At 36.1% G+C, this 23,192-nt stretch overlaps 1 protein-coding gene across 1 annotated transcript in view; it reads left to right on the top strand.

The window, feature by feature from the left end:
* Nucleotides 1–13,680, top strand: part of LOC123309550 — a 48,695-nt gene extending 35,015 nt beyond the window's left edge. The window contains exon 3 of the mRNA XM_044892715.1: nt 13,117–13,680. Coding sequence (XP_044748650.1) covers nt 13,117–13,680 — 564 coding nt within the window. The remainder of the gene's footprint in view (nt 1–13,116) is intronic.
* Nucleotides 13,681–23,192: the final 9,512 nt, after the last annotated feature.

The raw sequence follows: 23,192 nt of genomic DNA on the forward strand, positions 1-23,192 counted from the left end.
ACACCACCTATGAGGTAGATTGCTAGGTGCGTTTTATTTTTACATGGTGTCCCCTGTAGGCCTAATCCATGGTGTTAGTTTGGTTCTTTTAGGGCGTGTGTGATGAAGTTGATCAATTTTGTCAATTACTTACACACACTTTCGCCAGGTTATTATTACAAATTACAGCATGCTGCGGTATCGCGTACATACTTTTTTTTTTCTCTTTTTTTCTGGTACACATGTTCATTTTCAGTTTTTTTTTCTCTTTTTTTTGGTACACATGTTCATTTTCAGTTTATTGTATATTTCGTATATTTTCATTTTTCTGTAATTGTAATTTTTTTGTTTTTTCATTTGTGTTCTTAATTTTTCTCTTTCCTCTTTTTTTCTGGTACGCATGTTCATTTTCAGTTTTTTTTTCTCTGTTTTCTGGTACACATGTTCATTTTCAGTTTATTGTATATTTCGTATTTTTTCATTTTTCCGTAATTGTTATTTTTTTTTTGTTTTTTCATTTGTTATCTTAATTTTTTTTAATCTCATTTATTTTTGTAACTAGTCTGAGGTAGAGTGAAGTAGCTCATGCTAGACTCCGCCTCAAGTATATTTTTTTTCCCTAATTAAGACTATTATTATTACTTTGTGATCAATCCACAGCGGTAGATACTACCACTGATCCCCAGACCATCCTCAATCATCAATCCGACTATAATTGTAGCTGAATAATTTTTTTGAGGTGGTCCGGCTGGGTTTCGAACCCAGTGAGCGCATAGGGTGACACTACAGAAACTCCGTTTCTTGCCACCGCTCTACCCATGCGCCTGGTAACACTTGTTAGTGCAGTCAATTTCATGCCAAATACCAGGTGGCAGTGATTGTTATTAATACGCGGAAGAGACTGTTTGTATGGTATTTTATTTTATTGAATTATATTTTTGGTCATTTCTCAATTTGTTTTTTCAATAAACGTACACAGAAGAAACCTTTGAATATAAGGGGTTACGGCCGGTTTCATAATCAAACCTAAAGTCGCTTTAATTTTAAAGCTTCTTTTAACCCAACTAAAAATGACATTGAAAGAAGCTTTGAACTCAAAGTGACTTTAAATTTGATTATGAAACCGGCCGTTAGTCTTCGAGTTGTACAAATATTTCAACAGTAGATTCTTGAGATCGAAATAAACACGTTTTTCCTCTACCAAAAAAAAAGGGAAAAATAATTAGTTAGATAAGTGAATTAATATTTAGATTTCTCATTTTCAAGGAAATTGCTGAAAAAAAAGATACTTTTACACATTCCCAAAATTTCTGAACTCCCTTAACCTTTGTGAAGCAGTGTATTGTAAACAAGCTCCCACGTCGAAACTATACGTGAACTCTAAAAAATGTCAAACTGCAAGATTGAAATAGCAGATTTCACCTGGTAATACTAGTGTTGGCAGTTATCCATACATAAATAACAACCCCCGAAAAAGAAAGTCGAGGCATAGTCTATTCTAAACCATATCTTTTATTTTTCGAAGTCGATGACGGAAAAAGAATTTCATATTAAAATTCAAAAATAAGATTTATTAAGTGCAATCTTTTCCACACCACCTATGAGGTAGATTGCTAGGTGCGTTTTATTTTGACATGGTGTCCCCTGTAGGCCTAATCCATGGTGTTAGTTTGGTTCTTTTAGGGCGTGTGTGATGAAGTTGATCAATTTTGTCGATTACTTACACACACTTTCGCCAGGTTATTATTACAAATTACAGCATGCTGCGGTATCGCGTACATACTTTTTTTTTCTCTTTTTTTCTGGTACACATGTTCATTTTCAGTTTTTTTTTCTCTTTTTTTTGGTACACATGTTCATTTTCAGTTTATTGTATATTTCGTATATTTTCATTTTCTGTAATTGTTATTTTTTTGTTTTTTCATTTGTGATCTTAATTTTTCTCTTTTCTCTTTTTTTCTGGTACGCATGTTCATTTTCAGTTTTTTTTTCTCTTTTTTTTGGTACACATGTTCATTTTCAGTTTATTGTATATTTCGTATATTTTCATTTTTTTGTAATTGTTGTTTTTTTTTGTTTTTTCATTTGTGTTCTTATTTTTTTTTAATCTCATTTATTTTTGTAACTAGTCGGAGGTTGAGTGAAGTAGCTCATGCTAGACTCCGCCTCAAGTATATTTTTTTCCCTAATTAAGACTATTATTATTAGTTTGTGATCAATCCACAGCGGTAGATACTACCACTGATCCCCAGACCATCCTCAATCATCAATCCGACTATAAATGTAGCTGAATAATTTTTTGAGGTGGTCCGGCTGGGTTTCCAACCCAGTGAGCGCATGGGGTGACACTACAGAAACTCCGTTTCTTGCCACCGCTCTACTCATGCGCCTGGTAACACTGTTAGTACAGTCTATTTCATGCCAAATACCAGGTGGCAGTGATGGTTATTAATACGCGGAAGAGACTGTTTGTATGGTATTTTTATTTTATTGAATTATATTTTTGGTCATTTCTCAATTTGTTTTTTCAACACGCGTACACAGAAGGAACCTTTGAATATAAGGGGTTACGGCCGGTTTCATAATCAAACCTAAAGTCGCTTTAATTTTAAAGCCTCTTTTAACCCAACTAAAAATGACATTGAAAGAAGCTTTAAACTCAAAGTGACTTTAAATTTTATTATGAAACCGGCCGTTAGTCTTCGAGTTGTACAAATATTTCAACAGTAGATTCTTGGGATTGAAATAAACACGTTTTTCCTGTACCAAAAAAGAGGCAAAATAATGAGTTAGATAAGTGAATTAATATTTAGATTTCTCATTTTCAAGGAAATTGCTGAAAAAAAAGATACTTTTACACATTCCCAAAATTTCTGAACTCCCTTAACCTTTGTGAAGCAGTGTATTGTAAACAAGCTCCCACGTCGAAACTTTACGTGAACTGTGAACTCTAAAAAATGTCAAACTGCAAGATTGAAATAGCAGATTTCACCTGGCAATACCAGTGTTGGCAGTTATCCATACATTAATAACAACCCCCGAAAAAGAAAGTCGAGGCATAGTCTATTCTAAACCATATCTTTCATTTTTTGAAGTCGATGACGGATAAAGAATTTCATATTTAAATTCAAAAATAAGACTTATTAAGTGCAATCTTTTCCACACCACCCATGAGGTAGATTGCTAGGTGCGTTTTATTTTCACATGGTGTCCCCTGTAGGCCTAATCCATGGTGTTAGTTTGGTTCTTTTAGGGCGTGTGTGATGAAGTTGATCAATTTTGTCAATTACTTACACACACTTTCGCCAGGTTATTATTACAAATTACAGCATGCTGCGGTATCGCGTACATACTTTTTTTTTCTCTTTTTTTCTGGTACACATGTTCATTTTCAGTTTTTTTTTCTCTTTTTTTTGGTACACATGTTCATTTTCAGTTTATTGTATATTTCGTATATTTTCATTTTCTGTAATTGTTATTTTTTTGTTTTTTCATTTGTGTTCTTAATTTTCTCTTTTCCCTTTTTTTCTGGTACGCATGTTCATTTTCAGTTTTTTTTTCTCTCTTTTCTGGTACACATGTTCATTTTCAGTTTATTGTATATTTCGTATTTTTTCATTTTTCCGTAATTGTTATTTTTTTTTTGTTTTTTCATTTGTGATCTTAATTTTTCTCTTTTCTTTTTTTTTCTGGTACGCATGTTCATTTTCAGTTTTTTTTTCTCTTTTTTTTGGTACACATGTTCATTTTCAGTTTATTGTATATTTCGTATATTTTCATTTTTCTGTAATTGTTGTTTTTTTTTGTTTTTTCATTTGTGTTCTTGATTTTTCTCTTTTCTTTTTTTTCCTGATACAGATGTTCATTTCAGTTTATTGTATATTTCGTATTTTTTCATTTTTCCGTAATTGTTATTTTTTTTTGTTTTTTCATTTGTGTTCGTAATTTTTTTTAATCTCATTTATTTTTGTAACTAGTCGGAGGTTGAGTGAAGTAGCTCATGCTAGACTCCGCCTCAAGTATATTTTTTTTCCCTAATTAAGACTATTATTATTAGTTTGTGATCAATCCACAGCGGTAGATACTACCACTGATCCCCAGACCATCCTCAATCATCAATCCGAATATAAATGTAGCTGAATAATTTTTTGAGGTGGTCCGGCTGGGTTTCGAACCCAGTGAGCGCATGGGGTGATACTACAGAAACTCCGTTTCTTGCCACCGCTCTACCCATGCGCCTGGTAACACTTGTTAGTGCAGTCTATTTCATGCCAAATACCAGGTGGCAGTGATTGTTATTAATACGCGGAAGAGACTGTTTGTATGGTATTTTTATTTTATTGAATTATATTTTTGGTCATTTCTCAATTTGTTTTTTCAACACGCGTACACAGAAGGAACCTTTGAATATAAGGGGTTACGGCCGGTTTCATAATCAAACCTAAAGTCGCTTTAATTTTAAAGCTTCTTTTAACCCAACTAAAAATGACATTGAAAGAAGCTTTAAACTCAAAGTGACTTTAAATTTGATTATGAAACCGGCCGTTAGTCTTCGAGTTGTACAAATATTTCAACAGTAGATTCTTGAGATCGAAATAAACACGTTTTTCCTGTACCAAAAAAAAAGGCAAAATAATGAGTTAGATAAGTGAATTAATATTTAGATTTCTCATTTTCAAGGAAATTGCTGAAAAAAAAGATACTTTTACACATTCCCAAAATTTCTGAACTCCCTTAACCTTTGTGAAGCAGTGTATTGTAAACAAGCTCCCACGTCGAAACTTTACGTGAACTCTAAAAAATGTCAAACTGCAAGATTGAAATAGCAGATTTCACCTGGCAATACCAGTGTTGGCAGTTATCCATACATTAATAACAACCCCCGAAAAAGAAAGTCGAGGCATAGTCTATTCTAAACCATATCTTTCATTTTTTGAAGTCGATGACGGATAAAGAATTTCATATTTAAATTCAAAAATAAGACTTATTAAGTGCAATCTTTTCCACACCACCCATGAGGTAGATTGCTAGGTGCGTTTTATTTTCACATGGTGTCCCCTGTAGGCCTAATCCATGGTGTTAGTTTGGTTCTTTTAGGGCGTGTGTGATGAAGTTGATCAATTTTGTCAATTACTTACACACACTTTCGCCAGGTTATTATTACAAATTACAGCATGCTGCGGTATCGCGTACATACTTTTTTTTTCTCTTTTTTTCTGGTACACATGTTCATTTTCAGTTTTTTTTTCCCTTTTTTTGGTACACATGTTCATTTTCAGTTTATTGTATATTTCGTATATTTTCATTTTTCTGTAATTGTTATTTTTTTTGTTTTTTCATTTGTGTTCTTAATTTTTCTTTTTTCTCTTTTTTTCTGGTACGCATGTTCATTTTCAGTTTTTTTTTCTCTGTTTTCTGGTACACATGTTCATTTTCAGTTTATTGTATATTTCGTATTTTTTCTTTTTTCCGTAATTGTTATTTTTTTTTTGTTTTTTCATTTGTGTTCTTAATTTTTTTTAATCTCATTTATTTTTGTAACTAGTCGGAGGTTGAGTGTAGAAGCTCATGCTAGACTCCGCCTCAAGTATATTTTTTTTTCCCTAATTAAGACTATTATTATTACTCTGTGATCAATCCACAGCGGTAGATACTACCACTGATCCCCAGACCATCCTCAATCATCAATCCGACTATAATTGTAGCTGAATAATTTTTTGAGGTGGTCCGGCTAGGTTTCGAACCCAGTGAGCGCATGGGGTGACACTACAGAAACTCCGTTTCTTGCCACCGCTCTACCCATGCGCCTGGTAACACTTGTTAGTGCAGTCTATTTCATGCCAAATACCAGGTGGCAGTGATTGTTATTAATACGCGGAAGAGACTGTTTGTATGGTATTTTTATTTTATTGAATTATATTTTTGGTTATTTCTCAATTTGTTTTTCAATAAACGTACACAGAAGGAACCTTTGAATATAAGGGGTTACGGCCGGTTTCATAATCAAACCTAAAGTCGCTTTAATTTTGAAGCTTCTTTTAACCCAACTAAAAATGACATTGAAAGAAGCTTTAAACTCAAAGTGACTTCAAATTTGATTATGAAACCGGCCGTTAGTCTTCGAGTTGTACAAATATTTCAACAGTAGATTCTTGAGATCGAAATAAACACGTTTTTCCTGTACCAAAAAAAAAGGCAAAATAATGAGTTAGATTAGTGTATTAATATTTAGATTTCTCATTTTCAAGGAAATTGCTGAAAAAAAAGATACTTTTACACATTCCCAAAATTTCTGAACTCCCTTAACCTTTGTGAAGCAGTGTATTGTAAACAAGCTCCCACGTCGAAACTATACGTGAAATCTAAAAAATGTCAAACTGCAAGATTGAAATGGCAGATTTCACCTGGCAATACCAGTGTTGGAAGTTATCAATACATAAATAACAACCCCCGAAAAAGAAAGTCGAGGCATAGTCTATTCTGAACCATATCTTTTATTTTTCGAAGTCGATGACGGATAAAGAATTTCATATTGAAATTCAAAAAAAAGATTCATTAAGTGCAATCTTTTCCACACCACCTATGAGGTAGATTGCTAGGTGCGTTTTATTTTTACATGGTGTCCCCTGTAGGCCTAATCCATGGTGTTAGTTTGGTTCTTTTAGGGCGTGTGTGATGAAGTTGATCAATTTTGTCAATTACTTACACTTTCGCCAGGTTATTATTACAAATTACAGCATGCTGCGGTATCGCGTACATACTTTTTTTTTCTCTTTTTTTCTGGTACACATGTTCATTTTCAGTTTTTTCTTCTCTTTTTTTTGGTACACATGTTCATTTTCAGTTTATTGTATATTTCGTATATTATCATTTTTCTGAGATTGTTATTTTTTTTTGTTTTTTCATTTGTGTGATTAATTTTTCTCTTTTTTTTTTTCTGGTACACATGTTCATTTTCAGTTTTTTTTTCTCTGTTTTCTGGTACTCATGTTCATTTTCAGTTTATTGTATATTTCGTATTTTTTCATTTTTCCGTAATTGTTATTTTTGTTTTTGTTTTTTCATTTGTGTTCGTAATTTTTTTTAATCTCATTTATTTTTGTAACTAGTCGGAGGTTGAGTGTAGAAGCTCATGCTAGACTCCGCCTCAAGTATATTTTTTTTTCCCTGATTAAGACTATTATTATTACTCTGTGATCAATCCACAGCGGTAGATACTACCACTGATCCCCAGACCATCCTCAATCATCAATCCGACTATAATTGTAGCTGAATAATTTTTTGAGGTGGTCCGGCTAGGTTTCGAACCCAGTGAGCGCATGGGGTGACACTACAGAAACTCCGTTTCTTGCCACCGCTCTACCCATGCGCCTGGTAACACTTGTAAGTGCAGTCTATTTCATGCCAAATACCAGCTGGCAGTGATTGTTATTAATACGCGGAAGAGACTGTTTGTATGGTATTTTTATTTTATTGAATTATATTTTTGGTCATTTCTCAATTTGTTTTTCAATAAACGTACACAGAAGGAACCTTTGAATATAGAGGAATACGGCCGGTTTCATAATCAAACCTAAAGTCGCTTTAATTTCAAAGCTCCTTTTAACCCAACTGAAAATGACATTGAAAGAAGCTTTAAACTCAAAGTGACTTCAAATTTGATTTTGAAACCGGCCGTTAGTCTTCGAGTTGTACAAATATTTCAACAGTAGATTCTTGAGATCGAAATAAACACGTTTTTCCTGTACCAAAAAAAAGGCAAAATAATGAGTTAGATTAGTGAATTAATATTTAGATTTCTCATTTGCAAGGAAATTGCTGAAAAAAAAGATACTTTTACACATTCCCAAAATTTCTGAACTCCCTTAACCTTTGTGAAGCAGTGTATTGTAAACAAGCTCCCACGTCGAAACTATACTTGAAATCTAAAAAATGTCAAACTGCAAGATTGAAATGGCAGATTTCACCTGGCAATACCAGTGTTGGAAGTTATCAATACATAAATAACAACCCCCGAAAAAGAAAGTCGAGGCATAGTCTATTCTGAACCATATCTTTTATTTTTCGAAGTCGATGACGGATAAAGAATTTCATATTGAAATTCAAAAAAAAGATTCATTAAGTGCAATCTTTTCCACACCACCTATGAGGTAGATTGCTAGGTGCGTTTTATTTTTACATGGTGTCCCCTGTAGGCCTAATCCATGGTGTTAGTTTGGTTCTTTTAGGGCGTGTGTGATGAAGTTGATCAATTTTGTCAATTACTTACACACACTTTCGCCAGGTTATTATTACAAATTACAGCATGCTGCGGTATCGCGTACATACTTTTTTTTTCTCTTTTTTTCTGGTACACATGTTCATTTTCAGTTTTTTTTTCTCTTTTTTTTGGTACACATGTTCATTTTCAGTTTATTGTATATTTCGTATATTATCATTTTTCTGAGATTGTTATTTTTTTTTGTTTTTTCATTTGTGTGATTAATTTTTCTCTTTTTTTTTTTCTGGTACACATGTTCATTTTCAGTTTTTTTTTTCTGTTTTCTGGTACTCATGTTCATTTTCAGTTTATTGTATATTTCGTATTTTTTCATTTTTCATTTGTGTTCGTAATTTTTTTTAATCTCATTTATTTTTGTAACTAGTCTGAGGTAGAGTGAAGTAGCTCATGCTAGACTCCGCCTCAAGTATATTTTTTTTCCCTAATTAAGACTATTACTTTGTGATCAATCCACAGCGGTAGATACTATCACTGATCCCAAAACCATCCTCAATCATCAATCCGACTATAATTGTAGCTGAATAATTTTTTGAGGTGGTCCGGCTGGGTTTCGAACCCAGTGAGCGCATGGGGTGACACTACAGAAACTCCGTTTCTTGCCACCGCTCTACCCATGCGCCTGGTAACACTTGTTAGTGCAGTCTATTTTATGCCAAACACCAGGAGGCAGTGATTGTTATTAATACGCGGAAGAGACTGTTTGTATGGTTTTTTTTATTTTATTGAATTATATTTTTGGTCATTTCTCAATTTATTTTTTCAATAAACAAAGAATAAAAAAAGAAGTCTGAAAATCTATATAAATTATGAAATATAATAAAATATATAGGTCTGAGACGACAATGGTTCGATTTGACTTGAGTGGACATTTCAAATGAGCAGTGCTAGCAAGGATTCGGAATCTATTTCTAGATTCTGAATCTCTTGCACGTGGACTAATTTCTTTAGAATGAAATTGTCATGAAAATGGTGTCATTTATAATGTTGAGCAGTCTGAGAGTACTTTACCTTATGAGATGAACAATTTAGCACCAGGATTGTGCGAGAAGACTTGAAAATTAAGAACTAGAAGAGGTGAACGTAAAAATGAGGTGTTATAAAATCACAATGATAGCAGAGAGAGGTTACTTCTACAGAGCTAACAAAGAGAATCTTAAGAAAATGTGTAATTGTGTAGGTTTTTCACTTCTGAAAAACAAGGAAAGTGGGGCCGCTGCGTCGTTCAACCAGCGCACCGCCGAATCGGGGTACCGTACGTGGCCACCGGAGCTGGTCAGGAGCGTCGACTAGAGAGAGGTCATAGGGGGGCTTCGCTCAATTTTTAACATATCGTCTTGACAAAATTTCAAAATTATTCATTTTAGATTGAACTATATAGTGACGTCACACATGATTCATTTTGTAAATATAACACCACAAAATATAGCTCACGCTGCTCTGGACTGAATAAATACTCAAAACAAAATAAATGCAAAGTAAGAACTATTACATGAACTACGGACTGGGAAGATCTTCTTTTACATCCCACCTGCGAGGAGCGTAAAAGGTATGTCTCCTATGTATTGAAAATTGGTAAAATTCGCATCCATGAAAATGCTCTAGCTTATTGGTACTGACCAGCAAAAACGGTGTTATCTCCAAATTCATGCTGTTTATAGACGGTGCTGCATCGTTTTCAGAACTTCAAGAAATACCAAAAACGGTCTGTCATGGGGACGGTTTTCCAGCGGGAAAACTCGCATTTTTTTTTTGATGTAGCAGGGAGAAAATCTGCAAGACAGACGAACACACCCTCTCCTGGTTCGAAACCCAGACGGACCACCTCAAAAGGTGAATGTGAACATTCAGCATAATCACACAACCCTTCTTTTTCCTCCGAACGTCAATAATTGAGGTTATGAAAGTTGAGTTATCGAAGTTCATTTATAATTCGCCTATTTTGGCGGATTCTATCCGCTTGTAGTAAGAAATTGAATTAAACAGTTTCGATAACAGCTACTTTCAGTACTGATGTTTGTAATTTTTTACGATTCAATAAATCATACCGTAAGTTTCATTGTCGGGATGACTGCTGAAAAATTAATACATATAAGTATATGTTATGTGTATACTCTCATATCGAAATAATATGGATTTAATGCTCTGATTGCTACATAAAATTAACAGAACATTTGAATGGAAATTGTGCATCTATAAATTAATATACCATATACATAACATTCTCATTCAAAATAATACATATCATAGATAATACGAAATTGATATACCATATACTTTTCATGAAAAACATAACAAATTGATGTATATGATACATAAATATTATATTATGTTTGATATGTATCACGTGAAATGAGAACGTTATGTATATGGAATATTTATTTATAAATCCACAGTTGTGTTTCAAATGTTCTGTTTATGTTAGGTAGCACCCTTATACATGTAACATGTTGGTTTGCTGGGAAATGAACATGTGTTCCAGAAAAAAGAGAAAAACACTTATGTATGCGATACCGCAGCATGCTGTAATTTGTAATAATAACCCGGCGAAAGTGTGTGTAAGTAATTGACAAAATTTAAAGTCACTTTGAGTTTAAAGCTTCTTTCACTGTCATTTTTAGTTAGGTTGAAGGAAGCTTTAAAATTAAAGCGACTTTAGGTTTGATTATGAAACCGGCCGTAACCCCTTTTATTCAAAGGTTCCCTCTGTGTACGTTTATTGAAAAAACAAATTGGGAAATGACCAAAAATATAATTCAATAAAATAAAAATACCATACGAACACTCTCTTCCGCGTATTAATAAAAATCACTGCCACCTGGTATTTGGCATAAAATAGACTGCACTAACAAGTGTTACTAGGCGCATGGCTAGAGCGGTGGCAAGAAACGGAGTTTCTGTAGTGTCACCCCATGCGCTCTCTGGGTTCGAAACCCAGCCGGACCACCTCAAAAAATTATTCAGCTACAATTATAGTCGGATTGATGATTGAGGATGGTCTGGGGATCAGTGGTAGTATCTACCGCTGTGGATTGATCACAAAGTAATAATAATAGTCTTAATTAGGGAAAAAAAATATACTTGAGGCATAGTCTAGCATGAGCTACTTCACTCAACCTCCGACTAGTTACAAAAATAAATGAAATTAAAAAAAATTAAGAATACAAATGAAAAAACAAAAAAAAACTAACAATTACAGAAAAATGAAAAAATACTAAATATACAATAAACTGAAAATGAACATGTGTACCAGAAAAAAGAGAAAAAAAAACTGAAAATGAACATGTGTACCAGAAAAAAAGAGAAAAAAAAAGTATGTACGTGATACCGCAGCATGCTGTAATTTGTAATAATAACCTGGCGAGAGTGTGTGTAAGTAATTGACAAAATTGTCAACTTCATCACACACGCCCTAAAAGAACCAAACTAACATCATGGATTAGGCCTACAGGGGACACCATGTAAAAATAAAACGCACCTAGCAATCTACCTCATAGGTGGTGTGGAAAAGATTGCACTTGATAAATCTTTTTTTTTGAATTTCAATATGAAATTCTTTATCCGTCATCGACTTCGAAAAATAAAAGATATGGTTTAGAATAGACTATGCCTCGACTTTCTTTTTCGGCGGTTGTTATTTATGTATTGATAACTGCCAACACTGGTATTGCCAGGTGAAATCTGCCATTTCAATCTTGCAGTTTGACATTTTTTAGTGTTCACGTATAGTTTCGACGTGGGAGCTTGTTTACAATACACTGCTTCACAAAGGTTAAGGGAGTTCAGAAATTTTGGGAATGTGTAAAAGTATCTTTTTTTCAGCAATATCCTTGAAAATGAGAAATCTAAATATTAATTCACTTATCTAATTCATTATTTTGCCTCTTTTTTGGTACAGGAAAAACGTGTTTATTTCGATCTCAAGAATCTACTGTTGAAATATTTGTACAACTCGAAGAATAACAGCCGGTTTCATAATCAAATTTAAAGTCACTTTGAGTTTAAAGCTTCTTTCAATGTCATTTTTAGTTGGGTTAAAGGAAGCTTCAAAATTAAAGCGACTTTAGGTTTGATTATGAAACCGGCCGTAACCCTTTATATTCAAAGGTTCCTTCTGTGTACGTTTATTGAAAAAACAAATTGAGAAATAACCAAAAATATAATTCAATAAAAAAAAAATACCATACAAACAGTCTCTTCCGCGTATTAATAACAATCACTGCCACCTGGCATTTGGCATAAAATAGACTGCACTAACAAGTGTACCAGGCGCATGGGTAGAGCGGTGGCAAGAAACGGAGTTTCTGTAGTGTCACCCCATGCGCTCTCTGGGTTCGAAACCTAGCCGGACCACCTCAAAAATTTATTCAGCTACAATTATAGTCGGATTGATGATTGAGGATGGTCTGGGGATCAGTGGTAGTAGCTACCGCTGTGGATTGATTACAAAGTAATAATAATTAGGGAAAAAAAAATACTTGAGGCGGAGTCTAAAATGAGCTACTTCACTCAACCTCCGACTAGTTACAAAAATAAATGAAATAAAAAAAAATTAAGAACGTATGAACGAACTTCAGTGAGACAAGGTGTTATAAAAAGTGCTCCGTGATTAAAACCGATTCAAACGGCAATTACGAGCGTGAAATCGATTTAAACTGTTGCAGTGGATACTGCAAAGTAGGTGAATTAGATCAGGCTAAGTTTCAGGAAAAACATAAGAAAATTGAAGAACTTGTAATCCAAAATATATCAGATTTTGTGGAATAATAAACTGAAATCGCCGGTAGCGAAATACAACCAGCTGTCGCATAAATATTATCGTTGTCGATAAGGGAACGGTGATTGAAATATTCGAATAGGACACAGGACCGGTTTCAGGCACCGAGAATTCGATGATGAGTCAGACGAAAAGCGAAGAAGAATATACGAGTGACGATGGAAAAAGAAAGAGAACAACCGATGATGATGATCCATTTAGAAGAGGCAAAAAACTGACTAGGACGCCGCAAAAAAGCAAACCTAGTGATGAAAAGATGGATAGGTTAATGATGATGATGGAAGTATTGATGAATGACATGAAGGAGATCAAAACGAATCAGAGAGAGTATCAAGAAGAAATGAAGCGCATGAAGGAAGAAAATGAGAAAATTAAGAGAGAAAATCAAATGTTAAAGATTGAAGCTAAGAATATAAAAACCAGGCTCGACAATATGGAGAACGAAAAACGAAGAAACAACGTGGTGGTGAGTGGGTTGAAGCTGGTAAATACAGAGCAGAAATCGATGAAGGGTGAAATTAAGGAATTTTTCAGGGGGAATATGGATCTGGAGATTGAACCAAAAAATATCAACAAAATAGGACCCAATATGTGCGTAATTGAGCTGGAGGATAAATTCGAGAAAATGAAAAGTGATGAAAAGTAAGAGCAAGTTGAAAGACTGTAAAATAGGTAGGATATATATAAATGACGATTTGACCAAAACACAAAGAGAAAAACAGGCAAAATTAAGAGGTATCGCAAGGGAGGAAAGAGCAAAAGGTAAAGATGTGAGAGAGGGTTTTCAAAAACTATTTATCGATGGTGAACGCTATTTTTGGAATGAGGAGATGGAAAGAATATAGAAAACACCTCCAAAAAACTGATAGAAGCGGAAACTTTCGAGATGGGAAAAAATATGACGAATAAGCAGGCGAAAGGACAACGAAACGATAAAGACACAGGATCTAGGAGAGAAAAATTGGTGAGTTCGAGGATTGCAACGTGGAATGTTAGGAGTATTGCCGTTTGAATCGGTTTTAATCACGGAGCACTTTTTATAACACCTTGTCTCACTGAAGTTCGTTCATACGTTCTTAATTTTTTTTTATTTCATTTATTTTTGTAACTAGTCGGAGGTTGAGTGAAGTAGCTCATGCTAGACTCCGCCTCAAGTATTTTTTTTTCCCAAATTATTATTACTTTGTAATCAATCCACAGCGGTAGATACTACCACTGATCCCCAGACCATCCTCAATCATCAATCCGACTATAATTGTAGCTGAATAAATTTTTGAGGTGGTCCGGCTGCGTTTCGAACCCAGTGAGCGCATGGGGTGACACTACAGAAACTCCGTTTCTTGCCACCGCTCTACCCATGCACCTGGTACACTTGTTAGTGCAGTCTATTTCATGCCAAATGCTAGGTGGCAGTGATTGTTATTAATACGCGGAAGAGACTGTTTGTATGGTATTTTTATTTTATTGAATTATATTTTTGGTCATTTCTCAATTTGTTTTTTCAATGAACGTACACAGAAGGAACCTTTGAATATAAGGGGTTACGGCCGGTTTCATAATCAAACCCAAAGTCGCTTTGATTTTAAAGCTTCCTTCAACCCAACTAAAAATGACATTGAAAGAAGCTTTAAACTCAAAGTGACTTTAAATTTGATTATGAAACCGGCTGTTAGTCTTCGAGTTGTACAAATATTTCAACAGTAGATTCTTGAGATCGAAATAAACACGTTTTTCCTGTACCAAAAAAAAGGCAAAATAATGAGTAAGATAAGTGAATTAATATTTAGATTTCTCATTTTCAAGGATATTGCTGAAAAAAAAGATACTTTTACACATTCCCAAAATTTCTGAACTCCCTTAACCTTTGTGAAGCAGTGTATTGTAAACAAGCTCCCACGTCGAAACTATACGTGAACTCTAAAAAATGTCAAACTGCAAGATTCAAATGGCAGATTTCACCTGGCAATACCAGTGTTGGCAGTTATCAATACAAAAATAACATTCGCCGAAAAAAAAAGTCGAGGCTATTCTGAACCATATCTTTTATTTTTCGAAGTCGATGACGGATAAAGAATTTCATATTGAAATTAAAAAAAAAGATTTATCAAGTGCAATCTTTTCCACACCACCTATGAGGTAGATTGCTAGGTGCGTTTTATTTTTACATGGTGTCCCCTGTAGGCCTAATCCATGATGTTAGTTTGGTTCTTTTAGGGCGTGTGTGATGAAGTTGACAATTTTGTCAATTACTAACACACACTCTCGCCAGGTTATTATTACAAATTACAGCATGCTGCGGTATCACGTACATACTTTTTTTTTTCTCTTTTTTTCTGGTACACATGTTCATTTTCAGTTTTTTTTTCTCTTTTTTCTGGTACACATTTTCATTTTCAGTTTATTGTATATTTCGTATTTTTTCATTTTTCTGTAATTGTTAGTTTTTTTTGTTTTTTCATTTGTGTTCTTAATTTTTTTTAATTTCATTTATTTTTGTAACTAGTCGGAGGTTGAGTGAAGTAGCTCATGCTAGACTATGCCTCAAGTATATTTTTTTTTCCTTAATTAAGACTATTATTATTACTTTGTGATCAATCCACAGCGGTAGATACTACCACTGATCCCCAGACCATCCTCAATCATCAATCCGACTATAATTGTAGCTGAATAATTTTTTGAGGTGGTCCGGCTGGGTTTCGAACCCAGAGAGCGCATGGGGTGACACTATAGAAACTCCGTTTCTTGCCACCGCTCTAGCCATGCGCCTGGTAACACTTGTTAGTGCAGTCTATTTCATGCCAAATACCAGGTGGCAGTGATTTTTATTGATACGCGGAAGAGACTGTTTGTATGGTATTTTTATTTTATTGAATTATATTTTTGGCCATTTCCCAATTTGTTTTTTCAATAAACGTACACAGAGGGAACCTTTGAATAAAAGGGGTTACGGCCGGTTGCATAATCAAACCTTAAGTCGCTTTAATTTTAAAGCTTCCTTTAACCTAACTAAAAATGACAGTGAAAGAAGCTTTAAACTCAAAGTGACTTTAAATTTGATTATGAAACCGGCCGTTAGTCTTCGAGTTGTACAAATATTTCAACAGTAGATTCTTGAGATCGAAATAAACACGTTTTTCCTGTACCAAAAAAGAGGCAAAATAATGAATTAAATAAGTGAATTAATATTTAGATTTCTCATTTTCAAGGATATTGCTGAAAAAAAGATACTTTTACACATTCCCAAAATTTCTGAACTCCCTTAACCTTTGTGAAGCAGTGTATTGTAAACAAGCTCCCACGTCGAAACTATACGTGAACACTAAAAAATGTCAAACTGCAAGATTGAAATGGCAGATTTCACCTGGCAATACCAGAGTTGGCAGTTATCAATACATAAATAACAACCGCCGAAAAAGAAAGTCGAGGCATAGCCTATTCTAAACCATATCTTTTATTTTTCGAAGTCGATGACGGATAAAGAATTTCATATTGAAATTCAAAAAAAAGATTTATCAAGTGCAATCTTTTCCACACCACCTATGAGGTAGATTGCTAGGTGCGTTTCATTTTTACATGGTGTCCCCTATAGGCCTAATCCATGGTGTTATTTTGGTTCTTTTAGGGCGTGTGTGATGAAGTTGACCAATTTTGTCAATTACTTACACACACTTTCGCCGGGTTATTATTACAAATTACAGCATGCTGCGGTATCGCATACATACGTGTTTTTCTCTTTTTTCTGGAACACATGTTCATTTCCCAGCAAACCAACATGTTACATGTATAAGGGTGCTACCTAACATAAACAGAACATTTGAAACACAACTGTGGATTTATAAATAAATATTCCATATACATAACGTTCTCATTTCACGTGATTCATATCAAACATAATATAATATTTATGTATCATATACATCAATTTGTTATGTTTTTCATGAAAAGTATATGGTATATCAATTTCGTATCATCTATGATATGTATTATTTTGAATGAGAATGTTATGTATATGGTATATTAATTTATAGATGCACAATTTCCATTCAAATGTTCTGTTAATTTTATGTAGCAATCAGAGCATTAAATCCATATTATTTCGATATCAGAGTATACACATAACATATACTTATAAGTATTAATTTTTCAGCAGTCATCCCGACAATGAAACTTACGGTATGATTTATTGATTCGTAAAAAATTACAAACATCAGTACTGAAAGTAGCTGTTATCGAAACTGTTTAATTCAATTTCTTACTACAAGCGGATAGAATCCGCCAAAATAGGCGAATTATAAATGAACTTTGATAACTCAACTTTCATAACCTCAATTATTGACGTTCGGAGGAAAAAGAAGGGTTGTGTGATTATGCTGAATGTTCACATTCACCTTTTGAGGTGGTCCGGCTGGGTTTCGAACCAGGAGAGGGTGTGTTCGTCTGTCTTGCAGATTTTCCCCCTGCTACATCAAAAAAAAAATGCGAGTTTTCCCGCTGGAAAACCGTCCACATGACAGACCGTTTTTGGTATTTCTTGAAGTACTGAAAACGATGCAGCACCGTCTATAAACAGCATGAATTTGGAGATAACCCCGTTTTTGCTGGTCAGTACCAATAAGCTAGAGCATTTTCATCGATGCTAATTTTACCAATTTTCAATACATAGGAGACATACCTTTTCCGCTCCTCGCAGGTGGGATGTAAAAGAAGATCTTCCCAGTCCGTAGTTCATGTAATAGTTCTTACTTTGCATTTATTTTGTTTTGAGTATTTATTCAGTCCAGAGCAGCGTGAGCTATATTTTGTGGTGTTATATTTACAAAATGAATCATGTGTGACGTCACTATATAGTTCAATCTAAAATGAATAATTTTGAAATTTTGTCAAGACGATATGTTAAAAATTGAGCGAAGCCCCCCTCCGACCTCTCTCTAGTCGACGCTCCTGACCAGCTCCGGTGGCCACGTACGGTACCCCGATTCGGCGGTGCGCTGGTTGAACGACGCAGCGGCCCCACTTTCCTTGTTTTTCAGAAGTGAAAAACCTACACAATTACACATTTTCTTAAGATTCTCTTTGTTAGCTCTGTAGAAGTAACCTCTCTCTGCTATCATTGTGATTTTATAACACCTCATTTTTACGTTCACCTCTTCTAGTTCTTAATTTTCAAGTCTTCTCGCACAATCCTGGTGCTAAATTGTTCATCTCATAAGGTAAAGTACTCTCAGACTGCTCAACATTATAAATGACACCATTTTCATGACAATTTCATTCTAAAGAAATTAGTCCACGTGCAAGAGATTCAGAATCTAGAAATAGATTCCGAATCCTTGCTAGCACTGCTCATTTGAAATGTCCACTCAAGTCAAATCGAACCATTGTCGTCTCAGACCTATATATTTTATTATATTTCATAATTCATATAGATTTTCAGACTTCTCTAGATCTTCTCACATGAAAATGGGTATGAAGCACCAGGATTGAAACTTCTCAAGTCCATCTCAATAAAAATGATTGCTGATTCATTGTCTACTCATAATATTCATTATTATTATTATAGAATCAGTTTAATCATTTTTATGGCAACTCTTCTGATCACCTCGAAGTACATATGACTAATTACTGTTGTTGAGTTTCAGATGAATGAATCCTCATATTCTCCAGGGTGGACCCTGGCTGTTTTCTTCAGAACAGGATGTGAACACCTCAACTTTCGTTAAGCGATCAGTGATAATGCTCGATACACCTCGACCTAGGCTCCACCCTGGAAGGTCTGCTCGAATACTCATGTCTACTCATTTGGTATGGTCTACTCTTTATAATATGTACTCTCGTTGGTTCTTTTCTATATTCATTCATCCAACTCAACATACATGTTAGTTTTTTCAGCCTTCAGCACATCTCAAAATCTACGATTAGAGATTTATTTAACTCAGTACTCTCATGACTTCTCTTAATTTATCAATTGTTTCTTCTATTTTTCTGATGAACGTTCTAATCGTGCTTACCTGTAAGCAGTTCGTCTCTGTAAATGTTGAATTCATTGATAAATTTTTGCACTCTTCAAGATCATCTCACTGTATATGAATTATACTATGTTCTTCTCAGATTAATTATGATTGTCCTTTTCATTTAATTAATTATTATTGAACTTCCCATTTAATTAGAATTTATTGCCCTTTTCATATTAATTTTAATATTCTAGTGCTTCTCAAATTCATTAATTCTGTGCTTCTCATTTAACTTGTGCTACTCTTGTTCTGCTCATACTTACATTAACATTATTGATCAACTCAAATTCAATGTATCGATTTCTCGTTGATGATCAGACTTAGACATTGCAGTTTCACCTCGGGCCTATTTCTCTGTACTCTCGCGTCTTCTCTTTAAAATTCAGTATTCTAACCTTCGCGTTTTCTGATAGAAAAAGGAGGCTCTCGCAATCAATTTGCAATTGATTGCCCTATCACTGTGTAACCGTTGTGTTGATATTGAATTTATTGAACTCCTCAACGTCTAAGTCTGACATCAAGTGACTTCTCATTTGAACTGCTCTGGACCATCTCTTGTTTTTAAGTCTTGATATTGTCTCTCTGAGTTTATAGATGTGGTTAATATTAGTTGCTTTTACTGTATTAGCTTCATGCAGGTGACATATTCATTTTATGATTGTGAACGACACTTAATAAATGTTTTTATACCATCTCCAACTCAATTATCTTTTCATACAGTCCACTACTCTTTAATTACAAAATCATAACACCCTCGATTTTGAACATTTGGTCCTTCGGGCCGGATAATTGAGTTGGAATATCATCATAGTTCACTAATCATATTTGTCTTCTCTGCCCTCTCATGAAATTGTGCACCTCGATCAAGAATACTTTGAGTAAGAGAAATTATTTCTCAATAAGCCTGCTCATGCCTTCATCTCCACAAGCATTCGTCATCTCAAGGAGTCTCTCGAGCCACCTCAATGGCCATCTCAACCGGTTGCTTCGTCCTCGTCTGCTCAGACATCTCATTACCAGTCTTCTCTGGCGACTACTCAAGTAATTCAACTCCTCAATTTCTAATGCTGAACGCCTCCATTACCTAAGATCTTCTTCAGTCGACTCCTCTGAAGTAGATCTGACGCTTGGCTCTCACTGGCACACCTCACTTCCCATAGCTTGGGGAAGTCTCACTTCTCAATACGAGAACAAACATCTCCTCTTGGCTGCTCTTTGCGATAAGATCTTTTCGACCCCTCAATGTTCGTCTCAAACAAGTCCTCGTTTGTATTATGAGACCCAGCTCTAGACCGAAATCCTCGTATTCTCACGATGCCGCCTCTAATGTCGCTTGTGTCAAAGTCTCCTCTGAGATGTGCACAAAAATTGCCTTCTCATTTAACGGCCAAAACGGCCACACGACCCGCTCAGCCGAGCCGTCTCACCAAAGTCACCTCAAGCCTTCTCATCCAAGCCAACTCAAAAGACCAGCGAAGCCAAGCCAGCCACCTCGAAACGGGCCTGAAGTGCTCAGGCAGTCATCAAAACCCCTCGAAGACAGCTCATCTCATTATCGACCGCTCATCACACCAGTCATCTCGTACAACGCAAGACTCCTCATCGATTCTGGATCGGAACTCTCGTTCATCTCGGAAGACTTCTCAAGACACCTCAGCCTTCCTCGAAGCCAATCCAAAGTCACCATCGTTGGAATTGGTGGAGCCGCCTCAAGAGGATCAGTATTGATCACACTGAAATCTCTTCACAATCACAAAACCGTGAATATAAATGCTCATATCTTGTCATCTCCATTTACTAATCTACCATCTTTCAATTGTTGCACACGACCACGTTTGCCACACCTCGACAATTTGAAGCCCGCCGATCCAGAATTCTACACCGCAAGGCCAATCGACATCATATTGGGTGCTGATGTCTATGGTTCCATCATTCTTCCTCAACTCCAAAAAGGGCCAGATGGGTCAACTCCAACAGCTCAGCTCTCGATCTTTGGATGGTTGGTCCTAGGTCCAATATGCCCTCATCAAGAAGTCTGCTCAAGTGTGTCTCCTCAATACCATGCCACTCAAGAATCTGACCTGGGAACAAGAAGAAGTCAAGTCCACCTCCGTAAGTCACCTCACTGCTGACGAGCAGGAATGTGAAGACCACCTCAAGACCACTCTCTCTCGACTTCCTTCTGGACGATACATGGTAAGACTCCCATTAAAATCATCTTCTAATCTTTTGGGATCTTCCAGACAGCGTGCCTTCCGATGCCTCCAAGGACAATTTCGCAAGTTCGAGGGAAACCAAGAATATTGCCAGCTCTACACGGACTTCCTCACTCAATACGAACAACTCAAGCACATGAAGAAGGCTCCCTCAGACATCTCTTATCCCAGATACTATTTGCCGCATCATGGAATTCTCAAACCAGACAGCTCCTCCACCAAATTGCGAGAAGTGTTCAATGGTTCCAGTCCCACCTCAACAGGCCTCTCACTGAACGACATCATGCACACAGGAGCGAAACGTCAGTTAGATGTTATTGATGTTTTGTTCTGGGTACGTCGCTTTAAATTTGTGTTTTCCACAGACATCACGGAGATGTACAGACAGATCATGGTGCATCCAGACGATTGGGATCTCCAATGCATTCTCTGGCGAAACTCAGAAGATGAGATAGCGACGTACCACCTCACCACCGTCACCTATGGAACCAAGGCTGCTCCTTTCTTGGCCCTTCGAGTCCTCCTCCAGCTCATCGAAGATGAAGGTCACAAGTATCCACTCGCCATTCCACCACTCGCCAAAGGTCGCTATGTTGATGATATCTATGGTGGTGCAGACACGAAGGAAGAACTCTCAGAAATCGCTATCGACTTGAAAAATCTCTGCATGGCGGGCGGCCTCCCCTTAGCAAAGTGGCAATCGAACTCTCCAAGTACGCTCAAGATGGTAACCGAGGAAGAAATGATACCATCGCCGATCTCATTTGACGACTGTCCTACTTCAACGAAACTCTGGTATCCTCAAGAGGATTACTTCTCATTCAAGATCAACTCAAGCTCATCTGGGTCTGTGGTAACTAAACGTACTATGTTATCTCATATCGCTCAATTCTTTGATCCACTTGGTTTAGTATCCCCTGTCACGATCAGGGCCAAAATGTTGTTGCAGGAACTTTGGCTCCAGAAACTGTCATGGGACGAACCACTGTCACCTCAACTCACAGAAAGATGGTGTAACATCAGAGAAGATCTCAAATCATTGGCCAATGTACGAGCTCCTCGCTGGGTAGGCACCCAAGAGAAAACTACCATAGAACTTCACGGCTTCTCTGATGCTTCTCAACTTGCCATGGCAGCTGTCCTCTATCTCGTAGTCCGCTCACCGTCCACAGGATCCAAAGTCACATTGCTCTGCTCGAAAACAAAAGTAACGCCTTTGAAACGCCTCACAATCCCGCGACTCGAACTCTCAGCATCTCTCATCCTGGCCAGGTTAACTAATTATGCTCATCGTGTTTCAGATACACAGATACACTCAACGACTTTGTGGACGGACTCAACAGTCTCTCTCTCGTGGATCACATCTCACCCAGCTCGCTGGAAGGACTTTGTTCGAAACAGGGTAGAGCTCATCCAAGAACTAACTCCAGGTGCACAATGGAGATACGTTTCCGGCAAGGAAAATCCAGCCGACTGTGCTTCTCGTGGCTTCTCGTCATTTCAACTACTGAACAGCACTCTATGGTGGACGGGACCACCATGGATTTCCAAGTCACCAGATTCCTGGCCCAATCGTCAGCCGGCAACGACAATTGACCCCGAATCTGAAGCAAGACCCACCAAGAACCTCCTCACGGCCGTAACTCAAGACTACTCGTGGGATCTTATATACAGGTATTCTTCTCTCAATAAACTGTTAAGAATCACCTCTCTCTGTTTAAGAGTCCTCGCCCGACTCAGACACTCCTCAAGTCTGAACTTCTCAACTCCGCTCACCTCAACTGACTTGGAAAAATCATGGATCTATTGGATCCATTCAAGATCATTCAAGATCAACTCAAGCTCATCTGGGTCTGTGGTAACTAAACGTACTATGTTATCTCATATCGCTCAACTCTTTGATCCACTTGGTTTAGTATCCCCTGTCACGATCA

The sequence above is a fragment of the Coccinella septempunctata genome, chromosome 3 (genome assembly GCF_907165205.1).
Source record: "Coccinella septempunctata chromosome 3, icCocSept1.1, whole genome shotgun sequence".
Lineage (NCBI taxonomy): Eukaryota > Metazoa > Arthropoda > Insecta > Coleoptera > Coccinellidae > Coccinella > Coccinella septempunctata.